Raw genomic sequence first — 25,445 nt, forward strand, 5'->3', positions numbered from 1 at the left:
ACATAATAGTTTTATAGCTTTTTCTTTTCTTTTTTACTTTTGTTTATGTCCTATGTTTCTGTTTCTTTATTCATTTCCATTCCCTCTCTTTTCCTTACTCCCTAGAGTGGTAATACAACTTGCAGCAAATTTTAAAGTATTGATTTTCTTTAATCCCTGATGATTTCTCAAAAGATCTACATACAAAAAAAAGCCTCTCAGAATTGTTCAACAATCTTGCTGAAGAAATAAACTCATCTGTAACAGTCTTTGTTTATGTAGTTGAATCTTCTAAAAGTCAGCAGATATTAAACACAATGTGAAAAGATTTTTTTTTTTAAATGTATGCATAAAATATTTATACAAATACTTTATTTACAAGATAAAAATTGCTAGAAACGTTGTTTCAGGATGCGGGGAAGGGGACAATAACGGGAGGGGAATATGGGGGAGAGGAAAAGACAGGGTGATAGGGGTCCAGGGGTATAGTTTTAATATAGTCAATGTTATGCACACAACTAAAGAATATACTACATATTCATTTGCATATCCACTAAATATGGTCGAAGCTAAGAGATTTTAGCAGTAATTTATACACAAGACAAAGACTCAATAGCTCATAAAATATTATTGGGTCAATCTTCAACAGATTTTAACAGTACGTTACAGACAGGCGTAAGGGTAACAAAATTCAGCAAATTTAGGAGAAATTTAAACCACATTCTATAACAGTACTATATATACATTGTACAATTATAAAGGCTGCTAATACTTTGTTATGGATAACAACTGGACAACCTCTTGAGTAAACAAGGGATCCATTCCTAAAGTAACTTTTATATCTTTCGATTGACAAGATCCACATAATTGCAGAGAGATTAACACTATTATGAAGCCTCCATTGATGTAACCCACTCAGCTAACACCACGCTGATACCAACAATAGAATCAGAGCAAAACAAAACTGGAAAACTTATCTTTTATCTTTATCTTTTATACTTCTGGCTAAACAAGAGTAAAAAAACAGCAACAAGCCTTACAGGGGCCGACAGCTTAATTAACTGATTTTAATCATGATTAGAAACGAACGGCACCAGAAACCACAAGTCCTGGCAGTGAGAGAAAGTTTAATGCTGGTATAGACCGTTAGTTTCTAATTATACTGTCATGCCTCCTTATATTGTAGTGGCAGCGAAAAACGGTTGTGACAACTTTGAGTGTAAATCCGTAACCATGGAGGTCCTATTTGTTTAGGAATTAACCAGCTTCTATTTAGAAGCGTTGAAAATTTAATTAAATTGTATATTAACTGTCAGGTAAAATTAATTTATAGCTCATAATTATGGCGTAACAACAATTTTTGAGGTTAATGAATTTTGCTTGTAACAATAGATTGAATTTTAAATTGCACGAAAATTTTTTTTTAATTGTTTTCCTCTCAGAATTTGGCTGAACCTACCCGGTATTACACAAAATAACAAAGAACAACCAGAACACTCTCCTAGATAGTGCTTAGTAAAAGGAGGTTAATAAGAAAGTAGTTAACAAATCTGATCCTTTAAGAGAATTCTTCACTCAGACTCTATTTCAAATTATTATGAACATCATTTAGAAATGGAAAGGGGATAATTAAAAAGAATGTTTAACTTTTGCTTTATTATCTGCGCTATACATGCCTCTAGAGCCAAGTCCTTAGTTGTCATGGGATTGAAACCATTGAAAAAGATTGATGAAAATCGACTCAAAAAATCTCCTTTTGAGCAAATTATTATGGACAAAGTCAGTGCAAAAATGCTTATCAACTACTGTATATTGGACCACATGGAAAAATTACAAAATTTGGGTCTTTATAACTGCATTTATCTGGAAGAAAACAATCCCAAGCCAAGCATATTAGTGACATTGCCGATGCATTTTATATTTAGAAAGCAGTGAAAAATTTATGAACATTAACCTATAAATCTGCTCACAACATGAATAAAGTTAGTGAGACTGCATATCCATAGCTGCCTTAATTTGAACAGAAGCTGCCTAATTTTGAGATCACTCTCCCCAAGTATAGCTGTGAAAAATTCAAGAGCAGGTGGCTCATTTCTGGGTTTTAAATGACTCCTTCCAAAAGTCATCAACTATTCTAGCACAAATCGCTAGAAGTTAAAATTCAGACATGGAAGATCTGCTGCCACATCATACCCTCTCCACCATTCCTACCCCACCCCCCCCCCACCCTTCCTAAGATGTGCAGCATGATCTATTTTTCCAGAGTTCTCTTAATCTTTTCTATTAGAGCAAAAAAAAAAAAAAAAATCCAAATATTTTACTTGTTCCTTGATCCTTTCAAATAGTTGAATATTTTTCGTTTCATTGTATTTTTATTGAATTCTGTTGCAAATTTGGAAAAAAAACTTTTTCCTTCCAATTTATGCTGAAAGTGCTTAATTCTTCAATCAATCAATCAATCAGCAGATATATCAATCAGTCAATCCATCAATCAATGTATCATTAAAAAAAACTTTAAATATTTAAGCACAATATATTTTTAGAATTCTCTTATATTTTTTGCTATTAAAGGAAACAACAAAAAATAGAACCAATTTTCCAGAATATTTTGTTTCATTCAAATTCTGTTGAACTTTCAATATTTCCTATACAACTCTATCCCAAACAGACAATATTTTTTCTATTTACATTTATATACCGCTTCAATCTATCAACCACCAGATTCCGTTGTAGATTGCCGATTATTGTTACAAGATGTAAAATTCATCTCAAATATCGTATTCTGAGATGAAAGCAGGAATTGGATGCATTAATAGCACTGGGAGGGAACATGACAGCAGCAGATGATTTATAAGCTGTCGTTACCTCAGAGGAATGTTATCAATCACTCACTGATTGGCATGAAACAATGATGATTCTTAGTAATAATAATAACAATAAACAGTTCTTATATAGCGCAACTTACAATAAAGTCTCGCTGCGCTGTACAAAAGAAAGTGAAAGATATGTACACAATATACAATAAGAGTAAACATAACAATTATAATGTCAATGAAAACAGGTATGTCTTCAAACAGTTTTGAACATCTCCACAGACACGACATTCTCGATGTTGAGTGGGAGTTTATTCCAAAGGAGGGTTGAGGAGTACTGGAAAGATCGCTGGCCATTAGATTTAGTGGACACAGGGTGCATAGAGAGCAATGATTGGGTGCTAGAGTGCAGAAGGCGAGTTGGGGTATAACTTTGAAAAAGTCCACCCAAGTAGCAGAAAATCCATATACAAAAAATAGAAACTGGGTAAATCTCGTGGAAGCAGAACATATCCTATAATTACATTAAAAAGAAAAACAAACAGTAATGTTCAAAAAGTAAATATTGACCTCTCTCTATCTTTGGCTCCAATGTAAAATGAACCCCCAGAAGCTATATTTTTTTTATGTAATTTCATGAAACATTCAAGAACTATGTTTATGTGGATTATCGATTTTAAATGTTTGATATTATTAGATTTAAACTAACCAGAGTAGGAGACACATGTCTTTACATGATTCGAGACTTAAAGCAGCATTCTGTGTTGAAATCTTAAAATTTTGGGACAATGTTTCTTCATGTACAATGAAGCTTGTCAATTTATTAACAACTCCAGCTTTGTTCATTAGGGCAAATCAAACGAAATCTTTACGGTCTTTTGAATTAATGTTCGTGTGGACTTGGCGAATTGGCCAAAGCATGATTGTTTTTTTTCCTGAGATGTTTAGAGAAGTTACTAGTCACAAAGATCTCTAACATATAAGGTAAAGACTATAGTTGGGTTTGTTCTCCTTAAATGTTTTATAATTTAACAAACCTCTGAGCAACAAATGTGTCGAATGCAAAGCCAAATTTATTTGATTTTATCTCAGATGGTTTAAGGCACCATAAATGTCTTAATTTGAACAGCTTGCTATTACAGTTTCAGTTATACTTGGTACATCTGAATACCAAATTGCAGCAAATTATAGATCAAAACTTAAAAAAATCTGCAGCGCAAATTTATTTCCATGTAGATTATCCTTGTGAGACACGATATGAAAAAACTTGAGGTTCTCACCCCCTCCTTTTTTTTAATTTTTATTAATCACAGATAGCTCTATTGTTCCTTTCAAATATTCACCACTGGTGATTGACATTATTTATTAAGTTTTGGTTTGAACATGTCATTAAGTGATGACAAAAGCTTCAGATGTCAATAAAAAATGAGGGAACTGGACTTAGTTAAGTAACGTTCTAATTAATGTTTCCATGGGGAAGAAGATTTAAAAAACTCTTACCGTGAAGAGGAACGTCACAAAGGGCTCCAGAAAAGCCGCTGAAACATCGGCAGGTGAATCCAGACGGACTCGATGTCGACGGGGTACACTCTCCTTGGTTCTGACAGGGTTCCCTGTCACATATTCCAACATCGGGTTCCGGTGACGTTGTGGCTAATAATAAGAAGGAAAGATTTATACATCCCTTGTTCATTTAAGTGGCAGGGTAACAACCCATTCACTCTACGCTACAGGACCGAGTCGGTATCATAGCCGGTTATTTACTTGGCTCGAGTCGATCACTCGTAGAATGCGTCCGTGGGAACAAACTGAAACAAGTTCTTAGATGGTGTCTTTGTATTTTGGCAAAAGGGGTGGGATAAATCATGACACGTATTTATACTGCTTAATGGCTCTCATATTGTAAAAAAAACTTTGAAGATTATCAGTCAGTTAATAATTAAGTGCAAACATATTTAATTTTACCGACACATTCGTTGGGACATGAAAGGAAAATAAAACAAAACTTGAGTATGACTCACCGATTATTTCCATATCACAGTGTAACCCAGTGAACCCCTCCGAACAGAGGCATCGTGGGTAGGATCCTATTGGCTGATGACACAAGCCGCCGTTTTGACATGGATTATCTTTGCATGTTAAATCTAGCGGAAAGATTCATCAAAGATATTCTGTAATTAATGTAACACAGCAAAGCTTCATGCATCATTAAAAATAGGGCAAGAGGATTCATTCATTACTTGAGCCTAATTAAGTTACGAAGTCAATGTATGTCATCTTAGAAATCATTCGACCGTGGGTACCAAGACAGTTTTGTTAACAAATTTGGACAGAAAAGTGAGGAAGGCAAAATGTGACGATAAATTCTCTTGATTAAAATAAAACATTTAATACAAACTTTTGCCCACTTTAAATGCTTTTACAAGTTTTGTGCACTGAGGTGTAAGGCTGTGTCATTTTCACCTAGCCATGTAGGTTTTTATGCTTTATGAATTACATACCCTTCAATTTCAGAGATATGTGCAGTGTCAACCACTTGCTTCTACTAACATTTCAATGCCATATAAGTTTTTTTTTTCGGTTCACATGTACACAAAATTCGATACAAGTTGTTTGGTATTATACAGTGTTTACAAATTTACAGTAAGTGTAACACATGATGGACACCAAAAAAGTGAAAGGCTGTTTATGAATATTAATGACCATGAGAAAAACAGACCGGAAGAAGAAGGATATAGGGAAAGAAAAATGTGAAAAAAACCCATCTGCAACTAATTAAAGGTAAGTTTTCGTTTCTCCTGTAACTTTTAATAATCAAACACAAAACCATACATGTAGTTGGTCAGTAATGTGTTACTGAAAACAAGGCAGAAACAAACGTCATTGTTGCAAGTCCTATGAGAATGTCCATGTTAATTCTGTTGATGGATATCACATGATATAGCACACTCAAAGCAATATTTTTTGAGTACATCCTTTGTTCTCAAATGGTTGCAATCAACATAAAACTGGCCTGTTGAATGGAGTCTAGATTAGCTGGTGATAAATAAGTTCTTACATACAGTATTTCTTCCCACATTGATAATGCAAACCGCTTGACCAAAATTTCATAATTCCTGGCTCGAATTTGACAAACTGGAATGAAAAGAAATTATGTATTTCCATTTCCTTTATCCGTGTAAGGGTTGTATAAACCTGTGCTCGATACACAATGTAGCTTTATACATATATTATGTAGCTTACAACTTACTTTCACAAGTGTAACTTCCCTCTGTATTCACACAGGTCAGGTCTGTTTCACAGTTTGCGTTTGATATCCTGCATTCATCTACATCTCGTTCGCAGTTTTCACCTTCCCAGCCGGCTGTACACATACACGTGTACCGATCGGGACCACTGCTGACACAGATCCCGGCATTACAAGGGTTACTTGTACAAGCATCAGCTTCTGGAAGAAAACCAAGATTAGACAGGTGTAACATTACACAAAATAACAGGGAACTCCAGTGATGTGTTTTTTTTTTAGTTTTTTTTTAGTATCGTTTAGTACGGGTGTTTTTTATATTGTTGCTTTTGACTTTTACATTTTTGGCCTTATTGGTTCAATATATCTAATATTTTGGTTTTTGTTACTATTTGGTTTTAGGTTTTACATTTGTAAAGCACTTTGAGCAGCTTTGCTGATTATGCGCTATATAAATATTACTTATTAGTATGTGCATAGGATTTCAAAGTTAGTGTGGGAAAGCAGGGAGAGGGAGAGGGGGAGGGGGAGGGAGAGGGAGAATGCAAATTCCAATTTGTGCCAACTGACTTTTGTAGGGATGTGAACCTTTATGGACAAGCTGTAGTAAGATCAAAAATTTTATATTTAAGAGGGGTGTTGAGCTTTGGGTTCTTTGAACGCGACATGAATGTATGTGGGTCTGGGAGTCCCTCCTGCAGGAAAAATTTTGAAGCATAGACATCAAATGGTGCATTTTGGGGCATATTCTGAATTGAAATTAGGTCTAAACGCAAGGTTGTCCGAGTAAATACTTTGGGATTTGGAAAAATTCCCAACTGAACGTTTCCCGGACTGGGGCCATCTCCCCAGTCATTGCACACCCCACTAGGTAAGAAGCAATAAGAAAACATGTACCCAAACCTTAAAGATTAAGCTCCAAAATTTATCCAATTTGATTAAAAAACCTCATTAAAAGCACTCTATTTTTGCTTTAAAGTAACTACTTTGCTTTTGATTTAGTTAAGTACTGAAATACACAGGGCAGTATCATCAGCTTGACTTTTGAGATGAATTTCACTTCAAACAATTCTATACAAATTTAAAAATATTTGGAAACTAATGAAAATTGAAACTATTATGATTAACATCAATAAAGCTAATAATAATATTCTTTGCTGACATCTTTACCCCTCATCCTGAAGTCTGGGCTATACCTGCCAGACTTATTTATCTGATGAAATATATGTATGGAGTTTTAAATTGTTATTGTCTTTGCTATGGCCAGCTCATTTGAAATTTCTCTTTCGCTTTCTTTTCAATTTCATCTTTTCTGTCGATTCTGGTAGATAATGAAAGTTTCCAATTGTGCGTTGGTGCACGATTCCACAATATGCTTTGTACGTACAGTGTAAAGGGTAATTGGTCTTCTGCAGTGGTGTAAAGAACAGTGGTTGTGTGATATTTTTTTTCTTTTGTTTTGTGTTATACAGTAACACTGGAGATAGATATTAGGACAAAGCCATAGAATATGAATCTTATTGTGTTAAGAACTTTTTTATACTGGTTTGCTTTGATTAAAAGTAAGAGTATTTAAGTAATTCTTGATATAAAAAATACAAAGTAATTGACATTAAACCTTGGTATGAAGATTGGAGCTAACTAGATAAAAGATGAAATAAAAAGGGGGGGTGGGGGGTTTCTGACAATTGTTTTAGAAAGGTGGCATCTCTGATATCAGGACTTAACTAATACTTCATGAATTAAAAAAGATGAAGATAAAACAAAGAAAATAATGAAATACACTTGAATGGAATGGTACTTTAAGAGAAAGTATTAATGTGTAACTCTTTGACACACAATTTGACATCTATGCACTGACCTTTAGCTACATTTAAATTTTGGAAAATTTGTAGAAAATGAAATATGCAATGCAGAATTTTCACTTTTGGTACATGCCTCCTAACAATTAAGAAATATTTTCATTTTTTTTGCAAGCTTTGACCCTTACCAAGAAAGAAAGCTCATTTAAAGCCCCTGCTGAATTGAATAAGCCCTTTGCATAAATTCCCTATTGTTGAAATCCTTTGGACTAGTTGTGTAGTCTGTTCGCCAGACAAATGCTTTGTTGAATTTTTTTTATTCACACAAACAATCTATATAATCCTAAAGCAAGTACCAGTGGGTGGCGACAAAAGATAAATTTGTTTTCACAGTGGGTTGAACAAATTTTGGTGGGCAGCAAGCAAAAAGTGAGCAATGAGTTCAGGATTTTTTTTTTAAATCTCAAGCCAGTCAATGCCAATAAGTTTCCTAATTTGAGTTGCATCACTGCCTAAAGCCACTGTTCTATCACTGTGGGAAAAAACCTTCCTAAATGAAATATTATTTTATTGTTTTAATTTTTTTTTTTTTGGTAGGGATGGCTAAGTCATGAATGGCTCAGTTAATTATAGGTTATAACACTTGCATTGTGTAAAACATAACAGGCAGTCTTGCTCACTCTTCCTATTGAACTGTACCTGATTCTGTAGTCTTACAGTATAGCAGACTGCAGTACTCTAAATATCACTTACTTCAACACCAAAATTCTCTTTGTAAAATGATTGACAAAAGAGTGAACTGATATTGACTTATGTTTGTTTATTTGTCCAAACCAGGTTGGTTTTATGAGTATAGTTCCAGCATTGGTTGATTGCCACACCTGGCAAGCTTGTCGCATTTAGTTTCTTCTGCAGAAAATATTCCCTATGTTCAAATGCAATCTTGTTGTTCGACATAACTTTTGGGGAAATTTCTAATGCTAGTACCAGTAGTCTACTGGCTTCTCATATCATGGCTCAAAGCACACTTCCTCACCTTCATCTAACAGATACAGTATATGACTACTGCTCATACTGTTTAGTACAAGTTCTTAACTTTTACATAAGAAGTACAGTATTGTCCCAACACAGTGCTTCGTGTTACTGAACTATAAAATATTCAAATATACTCATACATCACCAATGAATAATTCATTTAGCTATCAATGTAACTGATCAAGTTTGCCAGAATGAAATACATGTCATAATTACCTGATTTAGGCCTAGACACATTGTTCTCACACCTCAGTCCATTGAAACCGTCTGGGCAAACACAGATGAAAGCAGCATTAACCTCCATGCAGTTTCCATCATTTTCACATGGTTGACTTGCACAGGCTCCTGAACTCTGGTCTACAAAGACAATATTAAATATGGTTCTGACGATGACTTGTGGCATATAGATTAAAAGTTAAAGCCAATGATTATTAAATGAAGTTAAACAGCCACTGATTAGGGAAAAGGTCAGAGAGAGTTCACAAACAGGATTCACAATCGGGTACTGTAATTCTTTAAAGTGAAAGGTCTGTTACCATCGTCCTTTCAATATTGTCAAAGGCGGTCACTGAAATCCTTTGACAATGTTAATCAGAGCTGGCCATATGTTCTTGTTTTGTAAACATTGACTCACAGGTAGCACTGTTATTTTCCACGTAATGAATTTACTTTGTATGATAGTCCATTCAAAACTGTATGTTACACAATTTTACCAAAAACATTTGGAAAGTGTGAGAGGGATAGATCTTCTAATTTACAATGAGAGACAACTATCACTCACAATTAGTAGTAGACTTCCACGAAATCAGTTGCATCAGGATAAATGAATCTTAGTTTCTTGCAATCATTAATTTATGACAAAAATACGTAGTTATTGAATACAAATTTTATCAGTTTGAACTTCGCGCTTCTGTGAAAGAAAAGTACATTGATTAAGAAATCCATTTGGTCTAGGCTAGGGTATAATCAAAACTTATTTCGTAACCTATCCTAACTCCTATGCTTAATTTTAAGATAGCCCTCACTAACGTTATTGTACATTAGGACTATCAGTTACGCTATGTTTCTCCAAGACCGGCCTAGACAAGGCTCAACATATCGCAACATTTGGGCGTTTTACATCGAACCATCATGGTACACTCGTAGATATTCATGTGTATCAAACGACTGATGAATCTGAACGATAAGATAAGCTTGTTGATATATGATCACTTTTCAAACTTGAAACATGATTGCTTTACCGGCTACCATTGCTAGAACTAGTTGTACGTACCACTTAAACTGTAATATTATATGGTCAAATGTGATAGTCTGCAAACTTCGACCAAGATTGCGTACGCGCGCACTACAAGTTCGCATAAGCCTAAATACACAGAACAAGCTACTCTCTCTTGATCAACATTTGCGCTTAAAACCAATGTGGTGGAAATATATATGCCTACGGTATGCAATGAAAATATAATGTCTTACCAGTTGATCCTACGCCTGCTGTACTTGAAGGAAGAATACAGAATGTGATCCAAAACAACACAAAGCACACGAAAATGCGGATGGTGACGGCCATGATGTTGGCAAACGCTAAAGGGCTGTGTGTAACATCAACCAGAACGGATTTAACTGAAACCTGACAAAAAAAGATCAAGGCCAATGTCAAGTTTGTGTCAGTTGATTTGTTCTCAACGATGACCAAGAAAATTGTCTTTCAAATGTCTGGAAATATATGGATAAATGAAACAAATAAAGTAAACATACAGTGAAGAAAAAGACTAACGTGGAATTATTGTGTAATCTAAAATTCGTTGGTATACAGGCCAAACCATACTATGCGCTGGAGCAATGGCATATATGAAACCAGTCCACTCGAAGTCTCGTATAAACATTTACGAATTACATATGTAATACGTCTGATCATGTACGCTGAGTGCAGAGGTCAAAAGCAATAGTGACGTAACTCTACAAACTATATCTTACCTACATTGATAGAACTTTTCAACATGTGGATTGATTGCTATAGTCTCACACCTAGGTGCACAGTCCATTGTAATAACTCTGACTATAACGCATTTTGTCAAGTTCACCGAACTTGGAATTAGTTTGTTGTGATAAGACCTGCGAGGAAATCGTCGATAGGCCTGTTTACAAACCGCTGGTTAACGCAGGTCTGAGACAATCGAGACTCCAAGTACTTCCGTCTGACAAATTATTGTCGACTCAATTTACGAGAAAATTGATTAACCCATGTGATGCCAGCCTTTGTTAAATGCGTTGTTAAACCAAGGAGGTTCCTTGGTTAAACTAAAACTCGACACACCAACAAGTTTCGATGATGAAGGTCCATGATCCGACTCAAGTTAAAACAATAGTCACTGTTTTATTCCTGTATGGGGGGTTTAGCGTTACCCTATTCGCTATACAAAAGCTTAGAACACAAACTTGCAATTATTCCTAAAAAAATTTTCACACAAATAGTTTTAAAGTGACCAATATTTACAGTGAATAATGAATTCCGCCAACTTTTGTGGATCATTTATTTCATGAATTTACCTTCGGGATTGAACGAATCGCTTTCATCATAAATCGTTTCCTGGTAAACTTTATAAGTGAAAAAATGTATTTTGCCGTACTAGTCTTTGCTTCTTCCTTTCTTCGTATGTAAATGAATTTTCGTGGTTCAAGGGAACCACGTCACTTTTCGGACCCACTTTGCATGCAAACTATATCGAAACCTGTAGGTTTTTACATGCAGGCAACTTCGTTACAGCACATTCTCTATATAAATATGCATGCACTGATCGGTATTCGAAAGTCTAGCTAAACAGCTTACGTTTTGATTTTTACGGAAACATTGGAAGAAACTTAAGCTGCGCGAACGATAGAGGAACACTATGATATGATTGTTCAAATCTCAACTCCACAATTTCGCTCCAAAATATGCTTTGAGGGTAAAAAGTAAAGCAAAACTGGTCAAACACGATCATGCTTTGATAACCTCTTTTTTTGTTTGTTATTTTTTAATATATAGGCCTATAGGTATACTACGAATCTACAGGTCAGTAATTCGGAAAATTTTGGGACAATACTGATGACCTTTGACATGCACTTAGAGGTCACTGGTATTGACCCCAATGTTAGCAAGCTTATGGCAGCTAAAAGTTTTAATAATAGCAATTCTGGTTGTTTTGTTTGGTTCTGAAACTGGTATTTAGACATATCACAAGGCCTTTTACTCGTAAGGGAATATGCCTTAAGGGAATAACAAATTGCCTGTAGAAGTTGGAACAGAGTGACCATTATTAAACTTTCTAGCAAATTTTGGGGAGCTGCTGATTACCTTTAATTTGTCATTGATTTAGCGATCATCTAATAAAAAAAGTCATTGACTTAAGACGAATTTGTTTTCTATGGTATAGGCCTAATAAATAGTATGCCTATATGCCGCGCAGACACAATGGAGTGAGTAGGCAAAAGTGATAGTTTTTTATTTAATTACATAAAACAGCCCCGCATTGACGAGTGATTGGATTAATATATACTGTATAGATCTATGGTGAACTTAAAACGTCCGTAATAGGCAGCTGTTAGAATCATTTGACCTTACACATGAGGCTTCCATCAAAATATTGTAATTATAGTAACCATGTGTACGTTGTTGTTTCCTCTTTTGGAAACGATTTTGACCTCGTTCGTCGAGGACGTATACAGTAATGAAAGTCTGACAACTTGACTCTGTGAAGTTAGTCAGTCTTCACAATCCAACTTAATCCTTCCTAATGCGCTAAAATATTATTTGTGGTTTACGTGCGACAAGTTCGGTTGTGAACTTGTGATAATGTTGGAGCCTGTGGCGAAGTCAGATTTACCCAACCGGTAGATGTTACCAACATAGCAGAATATCTTCAAAGGTTTAGGCCCACGAGGCCATGGAGACCCCGCAGGATCTTTCATAAGTACTGAGTCATCATCTACCAAATCCCCACCAATCATAATCGGTGTTCGTAAGCATGCTGTAAATGAGTTCAAAACTGTAGGTAAAGTTCCCGACGTCTTGAAAAAAGCCTGCAAACCCACCGAACGATTTTCCCCACCCACTTTTGGGTCGCGCCCAATACTTTGCGTATACCGTCAGCTTATATAGGCTATTAGTGTCTATATTGTTCTTCGAATCGGCTTAACTGGTCGAATCTGGAAAGCTATAGATAAACACTAAATCTTTTATAGACGACTATTTTTACAAGTTGTGACATTTAATCACCTAATTTGGTCTTCCTTGATATCCGGTCGTAATCTGGCGATATGTAGGAAGCAACCAGTAAAAAGTTAATTACAGAAACTTTTATTGTTATTCTACCACGCTGCCTTGAGAGCCAATTGATTTCCAGACTTATGTGGGCTATATAATTCATTTTAATCCATTTGAGACATACCTTTGTCACATTGCTCGAATGGTATAACTGTTAATACGACGGATGGTACACAGGTATGTTGGCCGGGGGTGGGTTGGGGGGGTGAGTAAGGACTATTGAGCTAATCCGCTAAACTATCTAGTTGCTTCTTGCATTTAGTTTTTATTTGTGGTATTTTGCCTTGACTGCACCATTTTCATATTATGGTATAGCCATCAGTCTAACCATGGAGGTAAAGCAGAACTTTATACAATGTTTCATTTTCATTAAATTGGGACTTACTTTAAAGTTTATTCCCATAATTTGTCATCATTAATTCCTGGTGTCTATTTGGTTGACCAAATTTGCAATATAATTTAGATTTCATTTTAAGTTATTTTGCCCTTCACTGGTCGAATATATGGTACCACAAAAAGGAGAAAATACAGACTTTATTAATTGGAAGTATACTGACAACTCCTTCATGACCCATGTAATGCACTTTTTTCGTCAACTTCCTCTGCGTGTTAATCCGTAAAACCATGTCTCCTTGCGGCCAGCATGTATACCGGAAACCCCACCAATATTACACAATGACATTACGCAAAACGACACACCAATATGTACATGAATATATGCACAGGTTCCATCATGTCGCAGATGGTATATCCTTATACGTCGACTCATTTTACCCTTTGAAATATGGTTTTGACATTGTATGTAGTAAAATTTTTGTTTAAAGCGCAAAATTAATAAAGATCAACACACCAACAATAAATACTAATAATAAAAGTAGTAATTTCTCTTCACGTACGATTTCGTCCTTTGGGGACCTATCAAGTGAAATTCGGAACAGAACCGTGGACCTTCGTGTCACATGTGGACCACCTAACTGGTGTGAATTCTTTCTTTATATTTGTCAATGATAACCACTGTTGCCTAGTGGTACGCTCTCATGTCCTTCTACGTCACATTTTGCGCCCTGCTGAGTTCAAGGAAGCACTGAGTAATTTCATGATATAAGAAGTGGAAATGATTCAAGACTTAAATATAAAAAGACGGATTTATTTACAGGTTATTGTTCATAAGTTTATTCCGAGAATTTTAGTTAACACGACGTTGTTGTTGTTGTAACGACGGAGAGGAAAAACAAAGCGAAGTGCAAATGAAGGCATTGATTGGTTAATATCTTAGTACATTAAACCTGCAATCAAATGCTGCATCATCATACTAAAGGGCTTCGACCGGTTCCACTAAAACCAAAAGTAGATTAGACTTCATGTGCGGACTATATAAGAGTGCTTTCAAAAAGCCGATAATTTTTTTTTTTTTTAAAGAACAGAATTTTGAAATGAATTTTAAACAGTTATGCGTATGTAATAACCCGCACTTTTTATTTCAATTAAGCCAACTGTGATATTATTATATAACCATAAGCACATGGAAAACAATAGCTCTATATATTGTTAATTGTTCAATAAATGACGTAACTTTTCATTGAGAGTCTGTAGACATAAAAGTATTTTGTCTTTTAGGCCTTCAAATTATAGTCTTCGCCGGTGATTTACAAATTAGATTTGGAAAATGGGAAGAAACATTTTCATCAAATGAAGTTGATTACGTAATAATTTGTAAGCCTATCAGTGCTTTATTGTCACGGTCACATAATGTTGTCATGGCCATTGGCCTGCAGTATAACTATGACTCATATTATCTACTATGGTGAGAATATTCGATTACTCATGCCTGAATTATTAAATGTCAGTTTATTGGTATCTTGGGGGGGGGGGGGGGTAATCCCTACTCTATAATACAGTAGGTAATGGTGAATGGAAACATGGAAACGGAAATCCCTCAAGTTTGATTGTCTCTCTACCCCCGTATCCAACTCTTTTTATTTTCTATATTACTTGTAATACACTAAATAAATTATTATAGTATAGGCTGTAAGATCTCCGGCACGTTTTTTACCGACCTGGTAGCGAGGGATGATCAGGGGCGAAATTTACCGATCCAAGAAACATGGAAGGGGCCGGGAAAATATGGGATATATAAAGAGCTATTGTATTCCATATGCTTATGGCTAATAATAGTGCAACTGGGGGAGGGGCGGTGACGTCATTTTAACTTGGTCCCCACGTGATTCTTGACGTCTTTGCATGGTTCCTTCAAAGTGTAGATGTAGATAAATAATCCCGTATCATTTGTGTACTTGTCTTATTTCACATTGTATTAATCGTTCAATGTTTCAATTAGGTCGTCTATCCATCATACTATTTGACTTGTGCTCTATGTTTTCGCTTTAGTTCACATTTTGGCAGATTCTCCTGCTAGGATCGACCCGTCACTGCCATATATAATTCTCTTGTATAGAGACCTATATATAGATCTGATATGATCATAACACCTTTTTTCTCATGTTCTAATATTTGCAAACAAATTTGTTCAGCTCATGTTTAGGTGAACATCAACTCATCTATTTTGGGGCAATATCTTGAATTGATGGATATTGATGAACTTCTTTTCGTTAATTTGCAGCAGTTCAGTGTAGTTAAAAATATGAATTACGAAAATATGGTAAAACTATATAGAGGGAAATTAAATATGTATATAGTGAGTTCGTTATAGAAGAATTGTTAAATTGGTGATTAAAACTAACAAAGACCTTGTTTTAACACATACTGAAACTAATCTCGAAAGTAACTGTATATTACATTGATGTAAACATTTACTATGTTGTATATACTAACCTCATCTAATATGCTGCTCTGGTATATTAATACTGAAGCGTTTGTACAGAAAACCATGTGTTAACGGTCTATATATTTGTGGATAAAGGAACATATGTTATACATGTAATAAAATATCAAGAAGTAAACGACGTTTGTGTTAATATAACCGCTAAATGTGTAAAATCAGTATTTACAGAAAGAAACCTAGCTAACCGGTAATAAAATGTTTAACCGCTGAAATACGAGCGAGTAAAACTATAACTATAATAACAATCGCGTTTCTTCTATACTGACAATAAACCAATGATTTGTTACTCTTTGAACCAAGTAATAAAAAAAAACCTATGATCGAACCAATATGGGAATACAACTTGACGTGATGTACAAATATGTTAGTTTTTGCATAAATAATATAAATATTGTGGTTCTGGGTGTATATCGTTAAATAAATTCCTGGTTAAGCTGATTCGGATATGAAATTTCGTATAATCGTGCAGGTTAGCTATAGCCCAATGTCAATCTCAATGGTATCGAGCTACATCATATGGATAAAATATGGTTATTGGTACCAGTCATCAAAGCGACTGATTCACAAATAGTTAATGACGTCATAATGACTCATTGTAAGCTAATATGATTCCCTTTTATCCCACACAATGGCATCAACAGTATATATATATATACAGCAATAAACTTCTTTTGTGAAATTCCATAAAGCAAACTTTTGTGTTTGGACAATAGTTTTAGCAAATTTTACTATAGAATTATTTTTTTTGAAACGATAAAACTAAACCTAAAATAATCGTAGATATTTTTTTACCAAACGGAACCTCAATAAGTGAGTAATTAATTAATTTGGCTCGGTCCCCCACATTTCGTGGCAAAGACATTTCTTTTAAACATGAATGATGTAAATTCATATAAGGAACAGGTTGGATATTTTCCAATATTTTCATTTCCGCTTCATTGATATTTGAAATGAAACTTGACAAGTGTGGACAATCTCCTACACCACTCGTCATTATGGGAATTTTCGTAAATGAACCACATCGAACAAAGCCAAATAATTTCACATCTGATTAATTATATGTTTTTGCATAACAGGATTAACCGTGTTAACAGTAAGCCAGAGACCCCCTTCCTATCCCCCTCCCCTCCCCCCATAGAAAAAAATCTTCACTATTAAAGATGAAACTTTCACTATTGATGATTAAGGGGTCAACCAACGGTCTAGCGTGCGTTACTCACAGGATTAATGCACGATCGGGGGATAATGCAAGCGATGCACGAGGGCGGAGCCCGAGTGCATCCAGCAATAGCATTAACACCCGGGGTGCATTAATCATGTGAGTAACGCACGCTAGACCGTTGATTAACCCCGTTCATTCATACACTACCATTTGTGTGGGGGAAAAATCATAAAACAAAACATTTTTGGTTACATATAACCAAAGATTTATTAAAGTGATGCCCCGTAATTTTACCGTGCGTTACTCACAGGATTAACCACGGTCAGCTGACCTGAATGGACCAATAGGATTTAGGAATCTTTACTAAGTATGAATGAATATGAGTTTTATGACCCATCATCATGACGAAATGATCTCACATCTTATTAATTATATATTTTTTTGCATAAAAGGATAAACCGTGTTAACAGTAAGCCAGAGCTCCCCATCATAGCCCCCCCCCCCCCTAACCCCATAGAAAAAGTCTTCACTATTAGAAATGAAACTTTCACTATAGATGACAATGACCCAGCATCATATGACGGGATTTTAGGTATAGAAACACATCGAACATGACATAAGGCAAACACATCTTATCAATTATATATCATGAATCATATCTAGAACAATACTTTTCTCTCACCTATAGACATTTAAATCAAAACTCTTTCGTTTATCAATGTATATTTGCTGACGTGTTTGTTACACATTAAGAACCTCAGGGAGACATAAATTAAAAAGAAACATCCTTGATCAAGGTAAAACGGCGTTCCACAGAACCCTCTCGAGACACATACTCAACAACTTCAAAGATATTCCGCTATTCACCGTGTATAAAAACCTATTACAAATCAAAGGCTATGTAGCCAATTGTTAAGGTTAATATGCCATGTTGTGTATACTTATGAATAAATCGGTACTCGGTTATCACATTCACATCATAGAAGAATTACTATACCTATGTTCGAACGAATACATAACATGTGCCCAGTGAGATATAGGCTAAGCTATATCGTTGTGTTTTATAGGTATCATGGTACGATGTAGTCTTTTAATCCAGTCGTTTCGATAAATCCAGTCGTTTTTATAACGTACAATCTGGAAAATAATGTCTGATATTATGAAGTCGTTGCCTGTTGTTATAAATAAATAACTCAAATATAATGACCATTGTACCTGAGATTCGCTTTACAATGTTTTTTTTCTCCAGTAAAATAAGTTATTTAATTTGGTTCTTAACAGCTGTCCGCAAAATTCTCAGTTCTGTACCTTACACTTCATATGTACAGGCAAAGAGTAAACCACTTCCAATTTGACTAGACTACTATATATGCCTATACGAGATACACACACAAACACGCACACGCACACAAAAAGTACGGTACTGTTTCAAGGCTAATTATAGTTGCGTACAATTTCTGTCGACCCGCAATTTGTGGTAATGCAATGAAAAGAACAGCTGCATATCCATATAGATATTGGCAACTGGTTGGTTACATAATACATTCCTTTGGTCTATATGTTTCCAATCCATTGTGTCCATTCATTCTTGGATGATACTAGTATCTGACTATCCTCATTTTGTTTTCCCTGTCCTTCTCATTCGATTTTGTGATCAGTAAATAAACTTCCAAGTAAATTGTTAATTGCCCATCTGCCTATACGTGAAAGTAAACACATGTACGTTCGCTTTGCAGTTTAAGGAGTTTATTTGATCAATACCACCACCAGGCTAATAGTAATGAGGAGAATGAAAACACATGCTGCAGTTCCACGGCGACTCTTTTGGTAATCCCAACTTATTTACAACTGGATTACTCGTATATAGATTTCTGTTTGCCAAGGACTTAAATTCCCCGCCATAAAACGGTGTGAAAACTGAAAGGAATTAGAGAGGATATCGTTTTTCAAATGAAGTATACACACATATAACGCCTCGCCTACAACGATATCATAGTAGAAGAAAACAACGAACTATACTTTATACTTTGCATGTAAGAACCGAAACTAACTGTTATTATGAAATTAACAGCTGAACGCACCATTGTTCGACGAGAAGAAACATTTCATATTACGTTCGTACGGTAAAATGGCACTACAATATAATTCTGGTACAAACTGGAATACAGGTTTGTTACTTTAAAAACGAAACACAATCAACTGCATGAACTAACTCGGACCCGGTTTTGAAGCCTGTAATATAAGGACACCTTGTTTAAAGTTCACATTCGGTGGGGAAAATATGTGGCAACGTTCTCAATCATAGTCTTTATTTCAAAACCGTCACAAAGGAAATTGTATATGTTTACTTTCATTAAAATGCGCATAGATATACGTACTGCAATAAGTGCCCTGTACAATTTTTCCTTACAGTAGATGCAACATCGTCTAAGCTTTCCAAATCTAGAGTATACACACCAAGTTAACCTTGTAACAACCGTTAAATCTAAAAAGCACTGCACCAGGAATCAGATATCCTTTTAAAATTTCTGATGGTCTATACATCTATATATAGTTTTTCATAATACAGGTCTATATATACTGTACATCATCGAGCTACGGATCCATGTATAGCCTGTGTACTAAGTGGTGTTCACTTTCACCAGTGGTAAAATTCTCATTCATTTCCAGTTCCACAAGAAAATAATTACAGCGATGCTAGGCTTACGAGAAATCTTTATTATTGATTGAATTATCAAAAGAGTAAAGAGTGAATACGGAAGGTGGTTATTTAAAATTTAAGAGAGGGTTATTGATTTTATAGTGTGTGTGTTCGTGTATGTGAGTGTGTATTCTGTTCGCTGACTAATTTCACTTCCTGATTTGGAAACCTATTTCGTACCTATACTATACTATAGTACGAGTAATCAAGTCTCAATATTCACCTGCTGGGAGTTGAAATGACAGACAGGATGTTTTCTCCGATATGCAGAATGCTTTGCAGTGACCGTTGCAAACCATATGTATAGCCTATAGGTTTCTTATTCGCGCTAATCAACGGTAGTAGTTTTTTGTGTGTTAGCATTATAGCATATAGTATACAAGACTGCTGAAGCATTGAAACTCACGAGACCAGATATGCGGAAATGTTTGAAGCATATAAGCATCTCATTGAAATATCAATGAATGATTCTCGTTACGAGAAATCGTTGAAATACTGATGTGTTCTAGTAATTGGATGAGAGGGATGTGGATGGGGACAAATGGGGGTAGAGGGGAGGGGGATGGAATGGGTTTTATATTCACGGACAATATTTAGGAATTTCATATCCATTCACTTTGTGGTCACATATTTTTCTTCCTTCCCGCACAAAAATGAACCGAAAGTTATATAAAAAATGAAAAAAGAAACAGAGATAGAAAGAAAGGTCTAAGCCTAGATAGGGTTACTAAAATACAACCCAGACCTACCCCCCCCCAACCATGTCATTGTGTACGTAGGTGCCTGGAACCAGTAACAAAGGATAAAGTTTACTTGATGGTTTCACACCCATGTGGTCCAAGCAGCTTTGTCAGCCATGTGCTTTCATTCGGGAAAGAATCGTCTTGTTCAAATGGATGGAGTTTATGCTTTATGATCGGTCACAATTTTTACCGTTAATTTGATAACTTGGATGATATAATATTAAATGTTTCGTTATAGTTGCACAGAGTTAGTCGATTAAGAGAATTTGTTTAATCTTTTGTTGAATGTGTTTTGATTTCTCTATTACATTCTGCGCATTGTAAAATACAGGTATAGTCAACTGTTTGTGTAATAATTCAATCGTTATTTAAAATTCCATCATAATGAATGTGGACAGAAGAATGAAAAGAAAATTCACTGAAGCTATCACACGTAGTATATGAAATAACTAATGCTGCACGAGGCCAGTCACTGTCTATTCCACCACACCACACCCCACTCCACCCCACCCCACCCAATCCCACACCTCACGGTCACCCCTTCGCAGGATTACAATATTTATCAATCCACAAGAAAATATCAAATATGGATTTGATTAGGTTCGTCGAAAAAATCAGAATCGAAATCAATTTCTATACAGGGAAACACACATTCAAACACAGAGAAATTAAACAACAAGTACATTGCATATTTTAGATTAAACTATTTACGGATAAAATCCATCCCATAATAGACACTAAATCAGTAACCTTTAGACTCCTCGAGTTTATCCTCGTCAGACTGTTTCGTTTCCAGTAAGACAAAATGTTAGTTTCTATTAGAAGTCATCTCTCATTTCTGTCGAACCGTATAAACGTGTATAAAACACTGCATGCACGTATATTAAAACACAGAGTTACAGGTAGTATATATACTATATGAGGAACCAGATGATATGGCGTTATGGATACCCGTTTATTTCTCACCAGTATAGGCCTATATACTTTACAAGCATGTACATGTTACTATATCTTTCAGTACAGTATTGAATATAGTAGTGGTAAGGGTATAGTAATGGTAAGGGATAATACAAAAGCAAAATTCAAATGAAGCAGCTACATATTGTGTGTCAAATTCGTTATTTCTCCCGCTCCCCCACCCCCACTCCCCACCCACCTCACCTCACCCCACCCCAAACCCTCGTCCTATCTCCTTCTCTCAAGGCAAGCAATCATATCTGCTTTGAAGGATGCTAAGCATATTTCATGTTCAAGCAAAATAAATTTCATCCACAACCAACCAACCCCCCGTCCCCCCCCCCGTCCCCCCCACCCAATGATAATATAACTTGCCTCTCCACCCCAACCCCACCCCCACCCAAGGATTATAAGGAACTTGGTCAACTTTAAGACAAATCGGCGACTAGAGTGTTGCTATATATGAACAATGACAGAGTCGATCGAGTTTTGGTATTTTTTAGACAGAACCCACTTGAACCGTGGCATAGCAAGTAAATAATGTGTGACCAGTCGTCTCATTGAACTGAGGTACCACAGAAATGCCAGCTAACGATGTAAGTAGTTTTTGAAAGTTCATCTGTTGTGGTTCAATTGGTTCTTTAAACTGAAGAACTTTTCAAGGAGTTCAGAAGAATGTTGCTGCTTTACAGTTCGAACCAACTATAGGCCTAGTGTAATAAAAAGCGGCAAAGCTCTGTACGGGAACAATGCATGCATGGATGAAAGAAAATGTGTATTTTTATATTTTCGGTGTGATTATTCAACAGCGGTTCCGCATCACGAAATAAAGAGCGAAGTATATACATAATATAAGATGGTGAGGATACCATACATAGAGTATCTAATAAAACCTTGTCATTACTCTTTGGAAAATCCCGTTCTTCAAGAACAGTTTAAAGGGTGTGAAGACTCGCGCAAAAAGAAACGTCTGATGTCGGTAATCTGACCTAGTTTCGAATGAGGTGTAACAGAAGTGTTAGACACCACCATTGATCCCAGAAAATACGCACAAAGCTTGCTACCTTCGTTAATTAGACACTAGTGTACAGTCAGTACATAAAGCTGCGGTCAATACCCACAGCACAGTGTATAAACGATACAGCGATGGACATCTCAGGTCCAGCTAAAGATAAGAAGGTATCACGTTTCATTACTGTCTGTATTTTGTAGCGACAAGCAGAAAACTTCACTTGCAAGCAACGGAAAGTTAAGTTTTTTTCAGAGCGCGGCACGCGGTTTGGGGCGAGTCTTCAATGCCTTTAACGTGTAATCTATGATATCTGGCAACATTGCGTTATATAGGCTACCCTTTATACCTCTGTATATTTGCCCCAGCCTAACCCCCATGGCGGTCCATGCTAACGTAGCCTATAATTTAGTATCATTTATGATTAAATTCTTTATCTGCTCACGTTAAAGATTTGCTGTATTGGCCCCAAATATGCTAGAAATTCAAATATGGTCAACTTTGATCAAAATTCTGAAAATATTTTTATTACAACCTTCGAGGTAATATTCCTCACTGGGACATTCAGTCATCTTGTGTGTTCATTAGAAATGTCTAAGAACAATTTGGAGAGTAACGACCTCTAGAAAAGTACTTTTTGAAAACTTCTAGCAAGTATTTGGGGCCTATACAGACTACCTTTAAGCAGATGTATTCAATAGATTGCCCACTCATATCTATATTATAGATGTCTATACACACTGTACGCAACTTTGTTATTAATTTTAACACTGCACAATATTTATCGGCCTTGGTCAATAAAATAATTTAAAAAACTTCGTTCATTTATCTAGTTTAATTAAAATCAACTTTATGTCAATATACTACATCCCCGTTCGTTATACTTGACAACTGTATGGGTGCACCTTGTATTCGTTCCCCTATTATGTAAGCCTTCTTCGTATATACATCCACTCATATGTATATATACATATAGCCTGTATATTATAAACACACACACATGCACACACCCATAATATATCCATAAACTTTTTTTTATGAAATGAAGTACTCCCTATGTAATCCGTACGATGTTCAATCATAATTTTTATACAGGGTTAAACGTTTCTCTATTTCGAGAAAAACAAAACAAGAACGAAGCCTTTTTTGGAAGGTCTGTGCGTGTTGGGGGGGGGGGGGGGGGTTCCTTGTGAAAGTAAACGAAAAGGAAAGCAGAAAAGAAAAGGAAAATTGTCTTTAAACAAGTACCATGTATATGTACCCTCAGACGATTCTAAATTTACCAGCATATTAAAATGGCAAATCTACGAAGAAACAAGTTTAAAAAAAATAATAATAAAAAAAATAGGAAAACTACATTTTCCTTCAAACTTACTTTGATGTCCAAAATATTACAGGTCCGTTCTGTATTTACAATCCACAATATGACCGTTCAATGGGGGGAAAATTAAACGAACTGAATGCACAAATTCCAGATATGATCCAAAGTCATATATAAATATTTGAGAATAAAAGAAACACATTCCTATATTGTAGACTCTGGAAATCCTTCAACAAGCGTCAATAAAATGATAGATTTATCCGTCCCGTAGCAATATACGCTTTGCCGTTTAATCACACTGAGCTAATTAACACGACTGCTGGATATACCAGCCAAACTAACACGTTATTTGAGCATGAATGCTATACCTTGACTGATCTAAAGTTGTAACTGATATTGCTCTGCCCAACAAGTTCCGTTTAGAGCATGCAACGCGTTAAGTTCGGGTCAATAGTTCTCCCAAACTTCTGCTTTGCGTAGCGCTATGTACGATAACAGGTTTTGAAGAGGGTTTTCTGAAGGTGAGTCACTGTGTAACTGTTGGTAGTGAGTAAACTGATGAATATGCAAATCTCTATTAGCAAATAAAAATCGACGGGTGTTACAAAAGAATATATTGCTAGTTTGGTATATACAATAAAATCAGGGCTGTACAAACCCATACAGGTTTATATTCCATATATTTGTATGTAACATAATACAACCGTTACTCTGCTCTACTCTGTTCACAGCTGCAGTGGATATTGTCAAGTTTAACCTCTCAGAAACTTTGGTAAAATGGTATTTTCTTCAATACAAAATGTCTGACCAAACGTCAGTAATTATCGCTATTGTTTGCATGGGGGCCTCCGCACTGCTGCAGAGTAAATATTGACTTTTCCTGATGGGGTTGGTTGCTTCTGTCGATTTTTGTTCGAAGTTCGGAAAAGTGGGGATTAAAGGAAGGGAATTTACTGCACAGAGTCAATCTAGAAATCCAGCAAACAAAGGTGGTGTTGGTCCAGAGTTTATTAGGTGTTTGTAAAGTTCTGTTTCAATTACACAGATACTACGGTACCATTATAAGCCTACACTGAATAACAACTTAACGATGTATCATACTTGGGTGAGACAAAGCATGTGGTAGCTGTTGAGGCGGAATGAAGGGGGGGGGGTGGTGAAATGACGTCATTTTTAAACCTTTTGTTAATTTTGCAAAGAAAGGAGAGAGAGTTTGGCGGGGAAATTTTTGGTGTTTTTATATGCGATAGGTGTGACTAAACTCCGTAACCACGTATCTTTGTTTCGAACAGTTTCTTGTAAAAAAAAAAAAAAAAATATGACAATGCCAAGTTTTGTAGCTAGCAAACGATAGCAAGGCTGTTTGACAATCTTACAAATTATATAAGTAAAACAAGGCAAGTACATCTTAAAGTGAGTTCCGTTTAAGTCTAAACGATTTCTGTGGGATTTTGTGACAAAAATGTCAAATGAATCTTAACCATCTGACCCCACAAGCTACGACAGCCTGAATATAGTATTGCTCCCTTATGCATCT

General features: G+C 35.7%; 1 protein-coding gene across 2 annotated transcripts in view; it reads right to left on the bottom strand.

Moving 5' to 3' along the window:
- LOC139971232 (uncharacterized) overlaps window positions 1-24,371 on the bottom strand; it is a 42,643-nt gene extending 18,272 nt beyond the window's left edge. Inside the window, exons 1-6 of one of the 2 annotated variants that reach the window (XM_071977515.1) lie at window positions 23,963-24,371; window positions 10,344-10,497; window positions 9,090-9,230; window positions 6,043-6,240; window positions 4,814-4,936; window positions 4,293-4,445 (exon numbers count right to left, since the gene is read on the bottom strand). In XM_071977515.1, coding sequence (XP_071833616.1) covers window positions 4,293-4,445; window positions 4,814-4,936; window positions 6,043-6,240; window positions 9,090-9,230; window positions 10,344-10,437 — 709 coding nt within the window. In that variant the 5' untranslated portion in view covers window positions 10,438-10,497; window positions 23,963-24,371. Of the gene's footprint in view, window positions 1-4,292; window positions 4,446-4,813; window positions 4,937-6,042; window positions 6,241-9,089; window positions 9,231-10,343; window positions 10,498-10,848; window positions 10,885-23,962 lie in introns of those variants that run through there. The other variant, XM_071977514.1, reaches the window with a different exon arrangement.
- Window positions 24,372-25,445: the final 1,074 nt, after the last annotated feature.

Source organism: Apostichopus japonicus, chromosome 8 (assembly GCF_037975245.1).
Source record: "Apostichopus japonicus isolate 1M-3 chromosome 8, ASM3797524v1, whole genome shotgun sequence".
Taxonomy (NCBI): domain Eukaryota; kingdom Metazoa; phylum Echinodermata; class Holothuroidea; order Aspidochirotida; family Stichopodidae; genus Apostichopus; species Apostichopus japonicus.